The 19801-nt window shown below is 38.7% G+C and overlaps 2 protein-coding genes across 5 annotated transcripts in view; one reads left to right on the forward strand and one right to left on the reverse strand.

Moving 5' to 3' along the window:
* The window catches only part of LOC311488198 (uncharacterized protein), a 36069-nt gene extending 30815 nt beyond the window's left edge, over positions 1–5254 (forward strand). The window contains exons 48-54 of the mRNA XM_084544744.1: positions 160–267; positions 1244–1297; positions 1436–1543; positions 1730–2036; positions 2147–2328; positions 2503–2745; positions 3983–5254. Coding sequence (XP_084400870.1) covers positions 160–267; positions 1244–1297; positions 1436–1543; positions 1730–2036; positions 2147–2328; positions 2503–2745; positions 3983–4129 — 1149 coding nt within the window. The 3' untranslated portion in view covers positions 4130–5254. The remainder of the gene's footprint in view (positions 1–159; positions 268–1243; positions 1298–1435; positions 1544–1729; positions 2037–2146; positions 2329–2502; positions 2746–3982) is intronic.
* A 1842-nt stretch (positions 5255–7096) lies between these two features.
* The window catches only part of gulp1a (GULP PTB domain containing engulfment adaptor 1a), an 80828-nt gene continuing 68123 nt past the window's right edge, over positions 7097–19801 (reverse strand). For 3 of the 4 annotated variants that reach the window (XM_084544745.1, XM_084544747.1, XM_084544746.1), the window contains 8 exons: positions 18789–18860; positions 14983–15081; positions 14671–14808; positions 14455–14571; positions 12358–12444; positions 11111–11249; positions 10859–10953; positions 7097–8370 (listed from right to left, as the gene is read on the reverse strand). In XM_084544745.1, coding sequence (XP_084400871.1) covers positions 8299–8370; positions 10859–10953; positions 11111–11249; positions 12358–12444; positions 14455–14571; positions 14671–14808; positions 14983–15081; positions 18789–18860 — 819 coding nt within the window. In that variant the 3' untranslated portion in view covers positions 7097–8298. Of the gene's footprint in view, positions 8371–10858; positions 10954–11110; positions 11250–11434; positions 11666–12357; positions 12445–14454; positions 14572–14670; positions 14809–14982; positions 15082–18788; positions 18861–19801 lie in introns of all 4 variants that reach the window. The other variant, XM_084544748.1, reaches the window with a different exon arrangement.

The following is a 19801-nucleotide window of genomic DNA, read 5'->3' on the forward strand; positions in this document are numbered from 1 at the left end:
TAAGCTGACGTATACAGTATATGCTACATTGTCGATTTACAAGACTAAACTGCCCTTTCAGATATATTCAGATGACCATCAGTGCTGACATCAGTGTAAAACAGTCTCCCCCATTCCGAGACGATAATCATAAAATGTGTTAACTCATTCTCTAATCAGGGACCCCAAGGACCAAGAGGAGACAAGGGTGACTTGGGTGACCACGGGGAGAGAGGACAGAAGGGACACAGAGGCTTCACTGGTTTGCAGGGCCTTCCTGGACCTCCGGTAAGTTATGATACTCAGTAATCTGATTACATTGATTCACCATGGCTTTCATGTTCCTTTCAGTGTATAAAGTGACCCAGTCTCTCCATTATTTAGATGTACTTTAGCCAGATGTGTTCTGACATGCAAATGCAGTGAGAAAGTTCTTAAAAGTTCAAATCCTGTCACTTACCATTTAATGAGCTCTTGTCTGTATTTTCAGTGCAGATCATCTTAATGGGTAGAAGATAGATGAAGCGTCACTTTGTTAAGTGAGAATACTTGCAGTGTCATACTGAACAGTGTACTTTTTATAGTCATACACAAGTTTAACACACTTTTTTGTCATTATTTTTTCAATATTTCAATATTGAGACAGTTTAAAACTCTTGTGTCAAATGAAATGCCAGGGATAATGCCAACGTTTCATAAATCATAAATGTAATACCCCCCTTGATTATTTTAACTCAAACTACCTCCATTATCTTCAGACAGAAACTGGAATTTATTGATATACTGAATAAAAACTGGTAATCACTTACAGTGAATAAGAAAGGGCTTGTATCAACTGCAGGAATGATTATTGCAAGTAGTGGTCATAAAGACACCAGCTGTTATTAAGACAGACCTAACTGTGACAAATGTGAGCTTGTTCTTTAAAGTGAAAAACCCACAAGCTACTAAGCTTCAGGAGAGATCTCAGAGATATTTGAACCCCACCCACAGTAGACCATTGGTAAAGAATAACCATCAATCTATGAGACATGAAAAACTCCACTCAGAGAACAACAGAAAGAGTCTTAACCTCATTTTTTCTGTGATTTGGTGTTTTTGTCACCTCACTGTCACCTGTCCTATTGTTTTTGAAAAATCCATTGGAAGAATAGAGACATAGAGCCATTGCGTAAGGTTTTCTGCTTGAGCATAACAAACAGATCCCAGTCATCAAGTGCAAGTGTGTCCAAAATTGTAATAAATATTCATTGCTTCCTCTCAGGGTACAACTGGTGAGCAGGGAGCTCCAGGAATTGTTGGACCAAGTGGCCCGAGGGTAAATGCTACTGTTATATTTGTTTCCAGAGGAAAACATGGCTGGCTACATATTTATACATGCCAACTATCCTTTTGGAATTAATTAAAAGATTTTTGAGGTTAACAGCTAATAACTCTTTACTGGAATGTGATTCAGGGGCCTCCTGGACCTATTGGGCCTCCTGGAAAGGAAGGATATGTGGGACAGCCGGGGCCGATGGGACCACCAGGAACTCGTGGATTCAGTGGGGAAATAGGACCAGAGGTATGGTTTCATGATACAGTAAATAAAGTGTGTAAAACGAATAGAATCTTGTTGCAATTATCCAGATGAGGCAGTTGTTAAAGAGATGAACATCTTTTCAACAGATGTTTGGTAAATAGGGAATAAGAGACTTCTCAAAGGGTCTACATAAAACTACATAAAAAACAATTGTAAAACACTCCACAGGGCCCGCCAGGAGAACCCGGACCCCCAGGCCCTCCTGGTCCCCCAGGACCTCCCACAGCAGCAATGGAAGACCTCTTCGGCAACCAGGATTATGACTCTGGGCCCCCTCCCCCTCCCGAGTTTAGCGAGGACGAGGCGCTGCCCAACAGCAACTCCTCCACCATAGTACCCGTCGACCCTGGTGTTCAGGCTACACTGAAGGCCCTCAGCAGCCAGATCGACAGCATGAAGAGCCCAGACGGCAGCAGGAAACACCCTGCCAGGACCTGCGACGACCTGAAGAGATGCTACCCCATGAAGAAGAGCGGTGAGTAACAGGAGGGTATTTACCATGTCAGCTATAGCATAACTCATCCCTATGATTAAAGGCCCCTTCCCCATTCTGATATACATATATGTATTTTTTTTCTTATGTAGGCGAGTACTGGGTGGACCCGAACCAAGGCAGTTCAGAGGATGCCATCAAAGTGCACTGCAACATGGACACCGGAGAGACATGCATCTCTGCTAACCCATCCACCATACCTCGTAAAGTGTGGTGGAGTTCTTCCAGGAACAAACCTGTGTGGTTCGGGGCTGACATAAACCGTGGAACACAGGTGAGTAATTAGAGTGTGATGATGTGTGTGTGTGTGCGTGTGTGTTACACGAGGCATATTTGTGGCTGAGAATATATATTGGAATATTTAAGACCCATCTATGGACCGACTGAGAAAAAAAATCATTACATGTGCAGTGGCACCTGCATTAACTTGCTGTATTTGTGTTTCTAGTTTACTTATGGCAACAAAGATCAGCCGGCCAACTCTGTCACAGTCCAGATGACCTTCATCCGCCTGCTCTCCAAAGAAGCATCCCAGACCATCACCTACCACTGCAAGAACTCTGTGGGCTACAAGGACGAGAAGACGGGCAACCTGAAGAAAGCTTTGATCCTCAAAGGCTCCAACGACCTGGAGCTCAAAGCAGAGGGAAACAACCGCTTCAGATACACAGTGGTGCAGGACTCCTGCTCAGTAAGTGTTGTTTACTTATTTGCAAAAAATCCCATCCACTGACAAGCACCAACAACGAGTTAGCACTTGTTATCACCAATATAAGAATAAGAATAAGAATAAGAAAAACCTTAATTTGTCTCACATGGGGGAAATTTTAGTTGGAAACAGCATACAGAAATGGCAGAGATTGCACAGATTGAATAGTCAGATATTGCACAGACTGGTGTAGCTGGGTTATAAAGTTATTACACCTTATGGTGTAATAATATTGCACATATTAGGAGTGCTCGTTTTGAAGCCTAACAGCAGCAGGAAGGAAAGACCTTCTGTATCTTTCCTTCACACATCGTGGTATGCAAAATCATTAAAAATGCTGTTCCTAAAATGATCATTTAATTTTTAAAATACCAAACAATTAATTAACGATGGTTAGCCCTGCGATAGACTGGTGACCTGTCCAGGGTGTAACCCCGCCTCTCGCCCAATGACAGCTGGGATAGGCTCCAGCAGACCCCACGACCCTTAACAGGAATAAGCGGTTACAGAAGATGAATGAATGAATAATTAACGATGCACTGATAAATATGTTTGTATTTCATTTTTTAATAGAGCATGTTGAAAGTGGTCATCCATAGTAACCCAAAAATGCATTCTGGGTTGCATTAAATATCTTTTCAGCTCATTATTGTAGTTTTAGGGCACTCAACAGCACTGGTTTCTGCCACAGTAAGCAGCACTTTCTGAGGAAAAACCTTTACTAGACTGACTGTTTTTTTTACCCACTCAGCTTCAAACATCCGGACAAAACTCATTTATTGACTGTTGGTGAAAACTGTTGAACATTTAGTAGCAGAGGAGACTGATATTTTTCTCTGGGGCTGGTGGGGAAGAAAATATTGGACTTGAATGTGAATATTGGACTTACATTGTAGAGTTACACCACGTTGTCCGGGTATATATAAACCTAGACCAAGGGTAACTAGACCACACTCTTTGTATATGATTTGAAGTGTTGTTTCTGAAAAACCTGAAATGCACAACACTTATTTGGAATATAAGCTCATTGTTGGCTTTGGTCTTCTTATAGATTTTCAAATAAGACAAATGTAAAACACTTTGTGTTACAGTCCTAGTTTGGTAAGTCAGAGCCCAGATCAGTGTAAATTATCTCACACAGTAAGACAGCTCCCTACAAAACACTTGTTCTACTTGTTGACAAATTGTCACTGAACTTCAGTTTGTGTCTCTTTCACAGCAAGCAAATGGCAACTGGGGCAAGACAGTGTTTGAGTACAGGACACAGAAAACAGCAAGACTTCCCATTGTGGATATTGCCCCTGTGGACATTGGTGGCCCGGATCAAGAGTTCGGTGTTGAAATAGGGCCTGTGTGCTTCTTGTAAAGTCGTCATCATTGATGCATTGAGGAGGATCCTGAGACTGTTGAACTGACAGCTGACACGATCAGCCACATTGTACATACTGAGTACTGAGGACTATTCTGGCCCTGTGGCAAGATATTTATTGTGCCTTTCAACCCAGCTCAAGACAACAAAGATTTGTAAGTTAGTATGAATGTTTGGAGTTTACATAAAAAAAGGTAAAAATCGGAATCATTCCTTGTCTTCTTGTGTATGTTTGACTTCTAGCTTCATTCATTTTGAGCTCCAAAAATCTTTAACCCTTTAATATTATTACACTAAGTGTTAGCAAAGAATATGAACGCTTTACTTAGAACTGCTGTTTATAAGTCCAGAACATTTCCACTGTAGCCACAATCAAAAATCCTGCCACTACAAATTTTTTTAATTCTTTTTTTTTATATATATAAATGTTGATTAAATGAATATAAAACATCTTTGTGGTGCTATTGAGGAAACAAAGAAAGTCGCTGATGCGTTCACTGGCGCAGGGATTTTCTCAAGACAGTTTTGATGAACCAACGTCTGTATCCAATGTTATTCTGAACTCTGTACCAACCACATTAAAGACACATTAGGACTGTCGAGTACTCAGTGTTAGCTACCTCGTCACCGAAACTGAGAGAATGATGACATTCTTAAAATCTTCTTATTTTACAGGTGCTGTTTTGTAAGTAGTGTGATCCTTGTGCACTTCTCCTGGCTACGCGGTACAGGGCAGGGTATGGTGATGCCAATAAAGATCTTTCTTTCAACAATGGAGAGATAAATGAGGTGTTGTGTGAGTGGTGTTTGGTGATTTGAAACTTCAATTTTTTTTCTTCAGTATGGTACAGTAAAAAGGTAGCACAGCATATTCTATTTTTATGCATGTCAGTTCCCCCTTTGCAGTATCTTGGACTCTTATATGCTCTTGGAATCCTTTTTATTATCAGTTTTATAGAATAAGATGGCTGTGAGTGCCTGTTTGCTTTGTATTTCTTGCTATGCAACAAATTAAACAAAATGCTTGTTAATCCCCCCAAGCTCTTGTCATATTAATTCAGGTACAGCTAGGTCCTTTAAGTTGGTTATTTGGCACACAAACTCATTTTTCTTGTTTTTTTTGTTTTTTTTAAAAAAAAGTTCTATTGTGACCGCTTGGTTGTAATTTGAGTATATTTATTATGGATCTGTAACGTTTCACGAGGCTTGAGAGCCTGCAAAACACCCCGGAAAGAGGCAAAGAGGAGGATGACAGGAGAAGGGGTTTCCACACTGGAAGCAGATGTGTTTCAACCTTTCAAAAATAAATAATGAAAATACTTCTCTGCCTGTTCTTGTTTGAGAAGAGCTCATTTGGTTCCATGCAAAAGCAGATTTACACTACCTGGCCAGAAAAAAGGTCACACACTCTAATTTTGTTGGACCACCTTTAGCTTTGATTACAGCACACATTCACTGTGGCATTATTTTGATAAGCTTCTGCAATGTCACCAGATTTATTTCCATCCAGTGTTGCATTCATGTTTCATGTAAATCTTGTATTGATGATGGGAGAGTCTGACCGCTGCACAAAACCTTCTCCTGCTCATCCTAAAGATTCTCAATGGGGTTAAGGTCTGGACTCAGTGGTGGCCAATCCATGTATTAAAATAATGTCTCATGCTCCCTGAACCACTCTTTCACAATTTGAGCCTGATGAATCCTGTCATTGTCATCTTGGAATATGCCCATGCCGTCAGGGAAGAAAAAATCCATTGATGGAATAACCTGGTCATTCAGTATATTCAGGTAGTCAGCTGACCTCATTCTTTGGACACATAATGTTGCTGAACCTAGACCTGAGCAACTGCAGCAACCCCAGATCATAGCACTGCCCCCTCAGGCTTGTACAGTAGGCACTAGTCATGATGGGTGCATCACTTCATCTGCCTCTCTTCTTACCCTGATGCCCCCATCACTCTGGAACAGGGTAAATCTGGACTCATCAGACCACATGACCTTCTTCCATTGCTCCAGAGTCCAATCTTTATGCTCCCTAGGAAACTGAAGCCTTTTTTCTGGTTAGCCTCACTGATTAGTGGTTTTCTTAAGGCTACACAGCTGTTCAGTCCCAATCCCTTGAGTTCCCTTCACATTGTATGTGTGGAAATGCCCTTACTTTTACTATTAAACTGAGTTCTACTGTTGTTTTTCTTCGATCCGATTTCACCAAACTTTTAAGTGATCGCTGATCACAACCAATCAGGATTTTTTTTCTGACCACATTTCTTCCTCAAAGACGATGGTTCTCCACTGTCCTTCCAGTTTTTAATAATGTGCCGGACAGTTCTTAACCCAATTTTAGTAGTTTCTCCTTAGATGTTTTCTCTGCTTGATGCATGCCAATGATCTGACCCTTCTCAAACAGACTAACATCTTTTCCACGACCACAGGATGTGTCTTTCGACATGGTTGTTTAAGAAATGAGAAGCTACTCATTGCATCAGTTGGGGTTAAATAACTTGTTGCCAGCTTAAAGATAATCACCCATGCAGTAATTATCCAATAGGAGGCTCGTACCTATTTGCTTAGTTAAATCCAGGTGGCAACTTTTTTTTTGGCCAGGCAGTGTATTTCGGCCTTGAGGGAATGAGAAATCCTGGGGTAAAAGAACAGATAAAACTAATCTGTTTCAGAGAACAACTTTGGTGGAAGAATTAGGACAATGCCAGAGTGAACTTCTCCTGAAACGTCATTAAACTTTTTTTGAGGCTACCAGTAAATGAGATACTGCAGCCATGCCAATAACATGTAGTTGGGAACTGCAACATGCACACAAGAGTGTGTAAGTAATGCAAACATTAACCAATAAGCATGAAACACAATGCACAGCCTAATTCCAATCTTATCATTAGAAAGCTCTATTAATTAATAAGGCAAATGTATGTTTGTATGTATATTTTATGAGATAACGAGATGCTGTACAAGACTACAAATGTTTCAAAACCTGTTTGAGAATCATTTCATTTTTAACATTTCGTTCTTGGTAAAGTAATTGACTCTTTGTACATCCAGTTGTCCATTTCATGATTAAATATTAACAGATAATTTGATTTGGAACTTAATGTTTTAAAATGAAACGAGCAAAAGGCTAAAAAAGATAGGGCTCATGTTGCAGCACACAGTGAAAATCACTGCCTCCATGGAAACATTATGCGTTCTGGTAGCAGACCATGAACTATGCTTCCACATTAAGTACTTGTTTGTACTAAATTTCATTGGAATCCATCATATTCTTGTTGGAACATTTCAAACTGAACCAAAAATGGCATTTTTGTGTTGATGCTACAGGAAAAGTGAAGGATTCCATTTTGCTGTAGATAGTACTTAACAATATTTCTGAGTTGAAAAGGAAACATTTGAAAATCAGATTAATAAAAGAATCGATGAGTAGCAGTTTTGTAGTAGGGTTTTCTTTAATAACTAACAAAGTCAATAGAACAAAATAATAAGAATAGCACTGCATGGACAGAGAAGATGAAGGAGTGGAGATTAAAATGATGACAGTTAAATACGGGGGAAAAAAGAAAAAAGAAAGGTAAATACTGAAATGGCAACTTAAACTTGTGAAATGCAAAATAATCTGAACAGAATAAAAATAGTGGAATGGTCAGTAAAGCAAAAAAAAAAACATTAGGCTGGATTAATAGTACATTTAAAAATGTGTGACTTAATGTGGAGTAAAATCATATACTGTATGTGATGTTACAGGCAAGCTGATAGTTTGTGTTATTCAATTTTCTTGCCAGCTTGTGTTTGGCATACAAACAGGAATGTGTCGACAATACAGAATTCAAACAGGGCATACACACATATTTAAATTCTGCCACAGAGTGTACCACTGGACATATTCGACTATTTACAGCTCTCATTGCCTGTGCAAGCAAAGGTACCCAAAACAACTCCCTTCATAAGTGTTTTTATTTTTCATTTCTTTTTTACAAAAATAGTACTTTTCTATAATGGATCTGACTTAACCTTGAAATATCGAAAATTAATCTAAATGCAAATGCATATAAACCTCAAGATGAAAACTGTGACATCTTGACTTGACTGTGGACTGGATTTTGGCACTTCTTCATACAAACAAGTTCAAAGTACGCCTCAAAGAACAGTCTTTCTTGGCATCAGCAGCGGCTGTCTAGCGGATCCAGAGAGAAGACGGTGCCCTCTAAGGTCAGTCCCATTTTGAACCCCTCCTGAAAGACAAGCCAGATGACAGCTGTGATGTTCAGTGAGCGTGCACGCTGACGAGGACCAGTGAGCGTGCACGCTGATGTGGTCCATGTGAGATCACATGTTCTGGTTTTACTGATGAACGGCATGTCTGAGACATGCTTAGATTAGCCACATGGAAAAGCCTACAAACCTCTTGGGCCAAGAAGGAATGAAAAGCTAAACAAAAACACGCTGGGTCATGCCTTCTATAAAAGATCAAGTCATGCATCCTAATGAGAAACTCACTGTTTCAATACGATCTTTTATAATACATGAGGTGACATTGTTTCCAATGGCAAACACAACTGAAAAGCAACTACTATAGTAGTCGTTGCTCAATATCAGCATTTTAACTGATGCATCATGCAGCTTTAACAGTGTTGATTAAAGTGAAATAAAACATTGCACTTGTCAATTAAACATTTTAGAGTGTGTTTAAAGTGTGTAATTGTTAGTCAAAAAGCCAAACACAGTCAGCCGTCACCCGCAGAAAAAAGTAAAGATAAGAGATAACCGATAAGTTGCTGATTAATGACGCCGTCGCAGATGCATTGGGGACACAGGAAGATTTTATCAGTGTGAGTACATGCAGCAGCATCCAAAGCATGCCAGATAAAGACACAGCACAGACAGAGAGCAAAGAGTACAAACCATCGCTGACGCTACAAGTATAAAAGGACAGGAGATACATTCAACTGTTAGTGAGGAAGGAGAGGAGGAAGTTGAAAAAAGTTTATCAAAGCAGCACTGCCTCCTACTGGCAGCAGCCTACCAAAGCTCAACAGGTACTTAAGAATCTTAAAAGCTGATTTTCAGTTAAACAAGTCATAATATTCTACTCATAATTATTCTACTCAAAATCTAATAATTTCTTACCAGTTCATATCACAAAGAATGACTGTTTGTTGTAGACAATCAAACTTTTCTCATACGCCCTACTGGAAGCAGAACTGACGGCATACTTTCAAACCTGTAATTTATATGTCCTGATCAGTATTGGGAGATGGGAACTGGGTCTGATCAAGGCATTTTGAAAATGATTAATGGGACGTAGCAAAGCATATCTTTTTAATGGTTTTACGGCTGCTGTAAAATCAAACATTAAAGTATTTGACTAAACATGTCTGCTGTGTGAAAGTGCTTTGCAGAAGTGAAAAGAAATTTCTGTTGTATGTTTTTTTTTTATGCTGGGCCAAGCAGAATTGTGATTTAGTATTTGATGCAACAGGATGAATGTTCCATCTAAGCTTTTTTTGATAATTTACTGTTATAGATTTTGCACAGTGATGAAGGCTTTACTCTTGTAAAACAAAATGGAACCCTTGTGCCTCTCTTGAGCCAGGTATTATTTTTTTTGTTTCTTTCTTAACGCACTGCAGAGTTTCAGTTGAAACATTATTTTTTTGTTTGTTTCACATTCTTTTTGTGAACTAATGTACTGCTCAGTACAGTAGAAACCTTTAAACACATTTTTTGTAGTTTAATAGAAAATGAAGAATGTTGGTATTCACTTCATTCCCTGCTCCCACTGAGCTTTAACAGTAAATTTCATTCATTTTTTTTCTGGAGTGGCTAAGCAAATTAAACCCAAGACAGTTTAAAATAAAGCTTTTTCAGACTTTTTCAGACTTTCCAGATTTCCAGATTCATCTTACACATGTGAGTCGTTTAAATAAACCATATACCATATTTACTTGCACAAAAGTAAATGCTTAATAAATTAAACGGACAAATTTAAGTTCTGTCCATTTTTCCTGCCCTCCTTTGCAATGTCTCCCCGGGGAGACCTGCCCTGCAGTTTTAGAACCACTGAGTCACTGTATCTCCATTGAAAGCAATGTGAATGACTTTTTTTCAAATGAAGGAAATATTTTTATGAATTTACTTACTTACTTAATTATTCTGTATTACAACAATGCTTCACCAGACCACAACATTACATGAAAATGTCCCAGTGTTAAACTGAGATAACGTCTCTAAATCCTGAGACAATTTCATTTTACTGAAATGTATAATGGCATGATGAAACATCAGAACAGAGCTGGATGATACATTTTATTAATGCAGCTCTAAAAACATATCAGTGGTTTCATGTTCCTGACAAATCTGAATAAAGAAATGAATGTCATCCATTGTAGAGCCAGCTGAGGATTTTATTAAAATCCTTGTGTTGCGTTAAATTTTAATTAACAGTGTAGAGGAGATCACAGTCTGCAGCAGTGTCAATTAAGAGCAAAATGTCCAAGTATTATTCAACAGTGGTGCAAACTGATGTCAGAACTGGAGGGAATTTATTGTTAGGCTCAGCTGAGCTCAGTGCCTTTGTTCAGGCCAACAACAGAAAATCTTTCATCTTTAAAGCAGTAACGCTGATAATAAAACAGAGAGGAGACCTAGGTTTCACGCTTTAACCAGCTTCTGCAGTTCTAAAGATCTATGTGAAGGAATCAGACGCAGACTGGAGCTCACCTGCATCTCATCCAGCTTTGACTGAATGTCTGGAGGGAAGTCAGCTGCCCCACAGGTGAATGGATCAAATGGCTCAGCACCAAACAAGTCTTTTCCTACAAACACAGACAGCAGGTAAATACTGCACTCACTGAAAGGGAAGTCTTCTTAATGTCTTCTTTATATTGAACTACAATCCATAGTTCTCTAGACACAGAACTAAATGAAACCTGTAAATGCTCGTATCAGACGACATTTAAATCATTCACTCACTTATATCTGGTGGCAGTGTGGTCGGTGGAGGTGGCGGGCAACCATTGCTGGAAAGTATGGGCACCAGCGGTGTCACAGGGGAGAAGGGAACCATGTCAAAAACGTCTGTGGACTGTGGTTTTATGGAGATACTCCCTGCCTGAATACAAAGTGGTTAAAATGGTAAAGGCACTGCCAGAGACCTGCAAGTTCACCCATGCGCAAACAACACGGTTACTTTTTAACCAAAGCCAAGGAAGGATGCAGTAAAAGCAAAATACAGAAAAAGGCAGGAAATAATAAGTCACAGGAAAAGTACAGAAAAATAAAGCAGAGGGTGTTTACGCGAGGCCGCGGGATGCTGCACCCCTCAGTAGGTATAGCAGGAAGGAGGGCAGGTTTGGCAGGTGGAGGAGTTAGTAGCCCAGCAGAGAAGTTGGACTCCGGCGAGCTCATAGGAGTGAGCGTGACAGAGGAGATTTCCAGACAGGACAGCGACTTGATGCTGTGACACCAGAAGAGAGAGGAGGGCCTCTGCAGCATGTACGCTTCATTAGCTGCATTTATGTGCAGTGGCTGAGTAAAAATGGCAGGAGAATGACCAAAGAGAAAGATAATATTATTCAGTCATGAAGAGTAGGAGAGGTGTGTGGAATTGTATTCACAAGGGGATATGACATGTGCTTACATTTGCACCAGCTAGATGGTGAATAATCAGACCAATAGGGTGTGTAACTGCTTTGCTTCAGACATAGTTTAGCCCCCCCCATCCCTCAACCTATTCTAAACCTGAGGATGAGGCCGGGCATTTAATCACAGAAATAGTATCAGCAAACCCAGCTGTACTTTAAAACTAGCAAGCTTAAATTTAATCAACTTGTATAATTAAAAGCTGGCCGAGGCCAAGTATATTTGGCTGATTCGGAACATTTGAAGTTATTAAACAGTTATATTACATTCGTAAGCACTTTTAGTTGGTCTGCAGGCTGTTCAAGAAAGATTGTGGTACATCACCAGACATAAATAGATTATAAGCAGTAAAACACACCTTTGTTAAAAAAAAACAAAAAAAAAAACACTTAGAATTACTTGGTCTGCTATGGCTGAAGCTTTGGTGGCTAATGTTTTAGATATTGTAGCTCATTTATTGAGTCAATTCACCCTATGCTACTTGTATTAGAGTTTGCACAGTTTAGAAACTTTAATGTGCAGACTTTAAATGTGTAAACACAAGGTGCTCAGTATGTGTCAGTGCAGTTCACTCTTACTGGTGGCACATGAGCTATCATCAGCTGTTCTTCAAGGTCTTGAAGCTGTTTCTTTAGCTCAGAGTTTTCTGTTTCCAGTTCCTGAATCTGCAAAAATAGAAGAAGAGCATGAAATGGACACAAAAGGGGAGTACAAATTATTTTTTGATATCACAGCACATACGGAATTTTATACTAGTATACTGGTATACTACCCATGAAATATTAACTGAATCTTGTATGTGTTTCTGCTCACATTTAAAGGTCCAGTGTGTAAGATTTAGTGGCATCTTGTGGTGAGATTGCAGACTGCAATCAAACAATTAACCTTTGTCTTTTCTCCCTCTTCCTATCATGTAGGACAAAGGTCCTCAAATACAAGTCGCCACACAGGCATCGGGCCCCAAGACATTTGCTACTGGATCATGATAGCTTCAACAAGAACTATTGAGCAAAATATATAATTACAGACTACTGGTCCAGTAATTACACTGAACTCAGCACGGCCTTTGCTGTACCTCCCCTCACCTAGGAGGAAAAAGTCTTGACTGGCAGCAAACTTTAATAAATGGATTTCAAAATGTTATATTCGGCTTTTTCAGTGAACTAATTTTGTCACTTAATCGGAGAATGACAACTGTCTTCAAGTTGGCAGATAAAATGTCTACATTTAAAGGGAATGTGGGGCAGTGAGTAGACAGGAGCATAATTCCCAACATATCAGTGTGGGTAGAAGACCAACCCCTTCAAGCTTGCAAGTTTGGAGTGTCTCTAAAGACCACAGTCTAAGCTAATAACACAATTCTTATTGTCACATGATTAAAAACCGATGAAAACATAATTATGAATGTCATATTTCATTTTGGACAATTGATCCATCCTTTATTGTATGTCCTTTGAAATTGTCGACAAATAATAAAGCAATTTCTTGAGAGAACTGGGTAATTTTTAAAAGAAGGACATACTGCACTTCTTACGGACTATTTTTAGTCATGCATTAAAACACACTTGGAACTCCAAAGATCTCAAAACACAATGACATTACAGAAAACACGACATTTCAGAAAACACACCAACATTTCACAAAACACAACATTTCACAAAACACAACATTTCAGATTACGAAAAGTGTAGGGACAACACTTCTTGTTTCTGATTGGACAGAACCCGACAGTGCAACATCATTTCCTGTTTCTACTTAGTCCGTGCACAAGTTTTTAACGGTGTTGGAAAAAATGGAGATGGCTTTAATAGAGGAATATTTTGAAAGAGGACATACATATAATGTCATTCTTGATAAGCTTTCAACCCATCATGACATTAACATGTCCCTCGGAACCCTGAAAGCACGGTTCAAGGAGTTAAGACTGAGGAGATGGAGCAGCCTCTTTAAATAATGCCAACGTCTTTCTGCAAGACATGCAGAAATTTGGCATGTACTGTCCGTTGTCTGCTTTCAAAGCACATCACAGTGTCTACACTTACGCGTAGCTGACCATTCACAAAGCATAATTTCTTGACTGGCAGCGAAACAACCAATCACATTGTTGTGTTTTCTGAAATGTTGTGTTTTCTGAAATGTTGCTGTGTTTTGACCTTTAGGACCACCTAGCCATTCTCCATACACAAGCCTTTTCATCATCATTAGCAGATGTTCACCCAGACTGAACGTTTTGACAGTATTTTAGATCTGATCACCTACAGAGCTTGCCTATACTTTAGATTTGATTACCTACAGAGAACTCCAAGGCAACTAATGACTCCAAATTAAGCCTGAATGCATGTCAGGCTAGTTTTAGCTAACGCCGAATCTTGTTAGATATATGCAGATAAATGTTTTATAAATCACAATAAAAAAAGTGCGATGGCACTATGTTTTCAGCAGGGTCTATTATATTTTAATTACAGACTGGCTCTGTAACAGCAGAGTGTTCTCTCATTAATATTCATTACTGGCATTACTGACATCCATGTTGGATTACTTTAAACAATCAATAGAAACAGGCTCTGGATTCATTAAAAATAAAAGAAACATCAATGCGTCTCCACTGTGGTACAAGTTCTCAAATCAACATTAGTGACAGCAAAAAAGCTCAATATCCTGGGTGTGAGACATACTCTTTTCTGTAGGCTTCCAATCTGTTTCCTGGTTTCCACATCTTTGCCTCCAGACTCCAGGAACTTCTTGTAGGCCAAATCAAAGGCCTGTCCGATAGTTAGAGTTATCTCCTCTGCCTGAAGCATGACAGAAAGAAATGCTTGCTTGAAGGTTACCTACAATATTCATTTGTTCAAATGAAAAACAAGCACACCATCAAAGTAGAGGGCACTTACACATTTTTCACTATCAAACACATAACAGAGGTGTTTGTTGGACTCAGAGTCTTTGCAAATAAAAGTAAATATCCTTTTATCAGTCTTGTCATCTGCACAGAAGGATATCCTGTGTAACTGACAGTTGTGCTGCACATCCTGGAAAACAAACACAGTACTTTTATTATTTATTGGTTGCTGTCTATACGTGTGTTGACTGGACATCACTTATTTCTTTACATGGTGTATATTGTCAGTATGACTTCAGATGTTTCACACGTTTACTTGTACATTATTAATGCACTTGTCAAACACCAAAATCCGCTGACTCACTTTTGTTTTGGGATCTAGTATCTTCACGCCGTAAATGGAGATCTGTAGTTCCACTTTAGGGATCTTCTGTCCCTCTGACTTCTTGATATGCCTCTGAAACTGCCAATTGGAGAAATGAAAGAAAGAAAAGTTTTGTTAAAACTCCCTATAATGGAACACATATTCAAACTGAACACAAAGCAAAACACATTCTTACGAGATACCAATACTACAAAAGAAAGAGACTAGAGAGAAAGAAAGTAATGAAAACCTGAACATGTGCTTTTAAAGCTGCTAGAATATTATGCTCTAGGGCACTGATATCCATTTAGCATCCCACAGAAGCCAAATGTCTAGCCCGTTTATTGTCATAATATGTGAAATAAACATGTATAATAAAATGCTTTGCTTTGCTTAGCCGCCTGTGAATTAATCAATGTCTGTAACTCGCCACCATGGCTTGCATGAAAAAATGTGATGTTGACAAGGAAAACAGCCAGTTCAAATCTGACTGGACTGATCACTTTTTATTTTTTTACAGGACCACACCAATGCTAGGCCGACTTTCTTGTCTTATTGTAGTGTATATAGACAATTACAACAACAACGCTAATAATTTAGTGTAATAAAAAAAAATTATTTACCACAACATAAATGAAATGCTAAACAGCTTAATTTAAAAAAAAACAGATGCAAAGAGAGAACAGAAACACTGGAAAAGGGAGTACTAAGCTTTAAATAATACACAAAGACATTAAAATAAAAACAGACTTAAAACACATTATACTATTTGCCTCACAAATATCTAATAATGCGTTGTTGTGTTATTGAGGTATTTATCATCACATTTTATGGGTGACAAACTGAAAATCTTGTTCTGTTTCTGATAGTTTTCTTGTCTCCCTCTTTACAGTCACTTGGCTCTTCCAGAGAGGAATGTGATTGTAGAGATGCTGCTGATAACTGTCTCTGTGGAATAGCTGTCTCTTAGGACAGTTTGCTGATGGGTACACTGTTTAACTGTTATCAGCATTTGTTGTTATTGATGTTATTGGTGGTACGTTGAGGTATGTCAGGCCTTTGTAGAAAAGCTGGCATAGTTATTTTTGCCTCAGGGTACTTATTTTCAAGAGTGCATTTATTTTCTTTTTTTTTTATGCTCAAAACAGGCTTTGTGAAACCCAGGCATATATGATTACTATCTGTTATTTGCACAATGAAAAACATAAAATAATAAAAAAATAATAATATAATATATAATAATAAATAAGCTGAAATAACATTATCATCTCAAAAAATTGTTATGATGAAATTATTTTATTTAGAAGATAAAATAAAATTACTGTTGAAATTAAGTTTCGATAGTTGTCTTTCTGCTGTGGAATTATTTATTTTCTACCCCCATGGAAATCAGCAGAAATGTTGCCAATGTTAGCAGTGACCTGAACCAACCTGTAAAAATCAAAACAATGACTTAAAGAAGACTGAACTATTCTGTAGAGTTAAGTTGGCTAGTTGTTCCCTGTGGCAACACTCCAGTATGAGGAAACATTATCATTGTACAAATAGATATATTGTGTAGCTTAAAAATACCATTAATTCTTATTTATCCAGGCATTTTATTGAACAAAACATCTGTGCTGCATGTTATATTTAAATGCAAATGAGAATGTGTTAAGAGATGCAATCATTAAAGTTATGTACTTTATAGAGAAAATTGAATATGTGATCCATTTAGTGAGTCTCTCTCTTTTGGGCTCTGCCAAAAACAGTTTAAGTCTTGCACAGTTTTGTTGCCAAGTGGTATTGAATGCTCACAGAACTTGGCAGTGGATTCAAACCAAAAACCAACGACATTATAAGGGGGTGCACGCTGTCAGCTAAGAAGACACTTTAGGGAGCTGTTAATGCACTTGGATTATTTCTAAGTTTAATATAAAAAGACATAGGCACTTAAGTGTTTAGATTCATTTATCAGTCAATCAATTAATTGCTGCCCTGATGACACAGAAGTCACTGAGATGGCTTGAATCCAAAGTTTCCACAATGCTTACAAAAACATACCTGCCATGTAACTTTAAAAACTGTACAGTGTACCAGGACAGCTGGTGCCATTTTAAAGATGGCAGGTTACACCAAATGTTGTTTTAGGATGTTTCTGTTTACCACACTTGATATGAAGTTAAATATAGTCATGGCATTACACTTGAAAGCATCCTTAATTTTCTGTGCCTTAAACATGTGCACAGCAGTGCCAACAGAGATACATTCTCATAAAATGCTGCGATATAGCCATAACAAATAAAATATAAGTAAAAGTCATTTTCAGTGTGAAAGCTTGTGAAGATAGAGAAAAGGCACTAAGATACTTCAGATTTTTTTACTGCCTCTGACAATATGGCAGTAAACTGATATATTGAGTTCAAGACATTTGCTTTTCATGGCCTGCAGACACAGACATGACCAGACCCAGACAGAGAACAATGAGTGTGTGTTACAGGGAGATTTATCTCACTCCAGTAAAAACACTAAGGCATTTACGTGATAACCGCTAAAAGACTTCATTATTTGTTCCAAACTATGGACACATTTTTTTCCTGCTCATGACCTTTGGAGGAGTAGCTAAGCTTGCCCTTATTGCCAGTGTATCTGGGAGAGTAACCATGGAGCCCTGGTAAAAACAAGCTTTCAAGATAAACTGTAAGGTAACAATAGAGGCATGGCTTTGGGAAAACAAGCCTCCCCTACAACTGGCCTCACAAATTCAACTCTTGGCAGAAGAAGACAAGAGGGGAGGCCAGCACACTGAGCACAGCCACACTCCCAAGAAGCTATGAGAAAGAGAGTTGCCTGGCTTGAGGCTGCTCCCAAGCTTAAAATTTTAGTTTAAATGTCACCAAAGATGGAGGAGTATGTGTATCTGAAAGTAACCCAGGTTAAGTGTCATTCACTGGGCTGGTTTAATGAAACTGTGCCCTAAACCCTAACCTAAATCCTATAAGCCTCTTCAGTGCTTGTCTAAATGAAAATTGAGGATTTTCCTGGTGTCTGGCAAATAGCGCTTCGATTTGCTCCATTCTAGTTTAACAAAACACACATTGACTGGCAATATCATAAAAAGTAAAGTCCTTGGCATAATACTCAAACACTATGAGTTAGTACCATGGGAAAAGTACCAGAGAAAGAGGTCACTTTTGTATGTGTTTTTATTGTCTCTCAGCTTATTGTATAGGTTTATGGTTTTACTTTTCATTCCCAGACACACTGAAACAAGCTCTTCAGGAAGTAACCCAGGAAAAAGTACCTGTCCAGCTTTAAACGGCAGTGAGAATCAGTGAAACATTTAGCTGAAGAGACTCTCAAGAGCTGCTAGCGACAGGGCTTAAAGTAGAGTTATCTTTATGTTAGCAATGTCAATCTAGCAATGTGATATCATGTCATAGTGTTCCAGCTTGTAACAAGTCACAAATTAGAAAAAGGTCAGTTATTGCAGGTTTAATTGAAGGTTACAGCTGCATTCATGTTATGTTTTAACACCGAAAGCATTATATTAGCACTTCTAGCAGAAATGGACAAGCGTTTGGCTTCTGGCTGGCTGACAAATTTTACATCTGCATGAGGGACGTTTGACTGAGCAGACTGCTGTGCTTATTCAGCAGTTAGAGAGCTGGAAAACTCAAAGGGCACCTTCGCTAGTAACGGATGAGGGAGGGGAGCATTTGTCACTCACTCCAACCTCCCCTGCACCAGTTTTCCAATCCAATCTGGTCACTCAAGAACACTCTCCTTCCCTTCAGGCTGCAGCTTACTGAGAAAACTGGCTTTACCTTCAGCTTTCTAACTGCATCCTTCACCACTTCTGTGCCTTTGGGGGCTTCAACCTCGGTGTTTCCAAGGAACTAGGAGGAAAACAAAAAGGTTTACATTTGTGATGTGACATATAGTATACAGTGTATAAACGTTTGGTGCAGTAAATTGCACACGTGAATGTGACAGTTACTTGGAGGTGTTCTGTCATTAGACAAATGTGGGTTAAAAATCTATCTCACAAATGGTGGGATTATTCTTGGGTCATTAACAGTAGGAAAGACCAACAACCACATTATTTATGCTCACATCCTAGAAGCATGCATATGTTTTCTTCTTCTTCATCATCTTGTACTTCAGCTGCAATGAGGTACAAAATGCATGTGCATACATACGCACACACAATAGAGCAGAACTTTTGCCATTCTCCAACAGATGGAGCCCTTAATCTTTGTGCTGGAATATTGTGCGTTCCATCTGGCAGCAACAGCAATATTTGTTCCAGTCACACACACACAAACACTGCTTCATTGCCTCCTGAGCTTAATGTGTGGAGTCTGTTCCAATATCAGACCTCACAAACACTGGTGTCAGCCCCTTAAAGGTTGGCAAAAACAAAATAACAATGTCTCCCACTGGAAAGCAGCAGGCAGCTCAGACAGACAAGGATTTTCTCTACACAATCAAATCTGTGTGAAGCATTCCATGACTTGGCTTTGCTAATGTCCCTTTAACAATGTGAGGTGATGCTATAACAGATTTGTTTGTCATGCACATGTCTGTTGCATTTTGTTTATTCTGTCATCCAGAACAGAATAGTAACATTTATGAGATTTAATATTTACAGTTCGCCAGTGTGTACCTGAAATTTTAAAAAGGAAAGAATTAAAGATATTGATTACGCCTGCTATAAATGTTATTGGAATTCTGTTCGACAGAGAGTTATATTTTTGCATTTCGAAATGCAATAAGAAAAGAGAAACAACACCCAACTGGTACTTTTCAGTTGAACCAGAAAACAGATTGAGCCTTT

This window comes from Chelon labrosus (genome assembly GCF_963514085.1).
Source record: "Chelon labrosus genome assembly, chromosome: 5".
Lineage (NCBI taxonomy): Eukaryota > Metazoa > Chordata > Actinopteri > Mugiliformes > Mugilidae > Chelon > Chelon labrosus.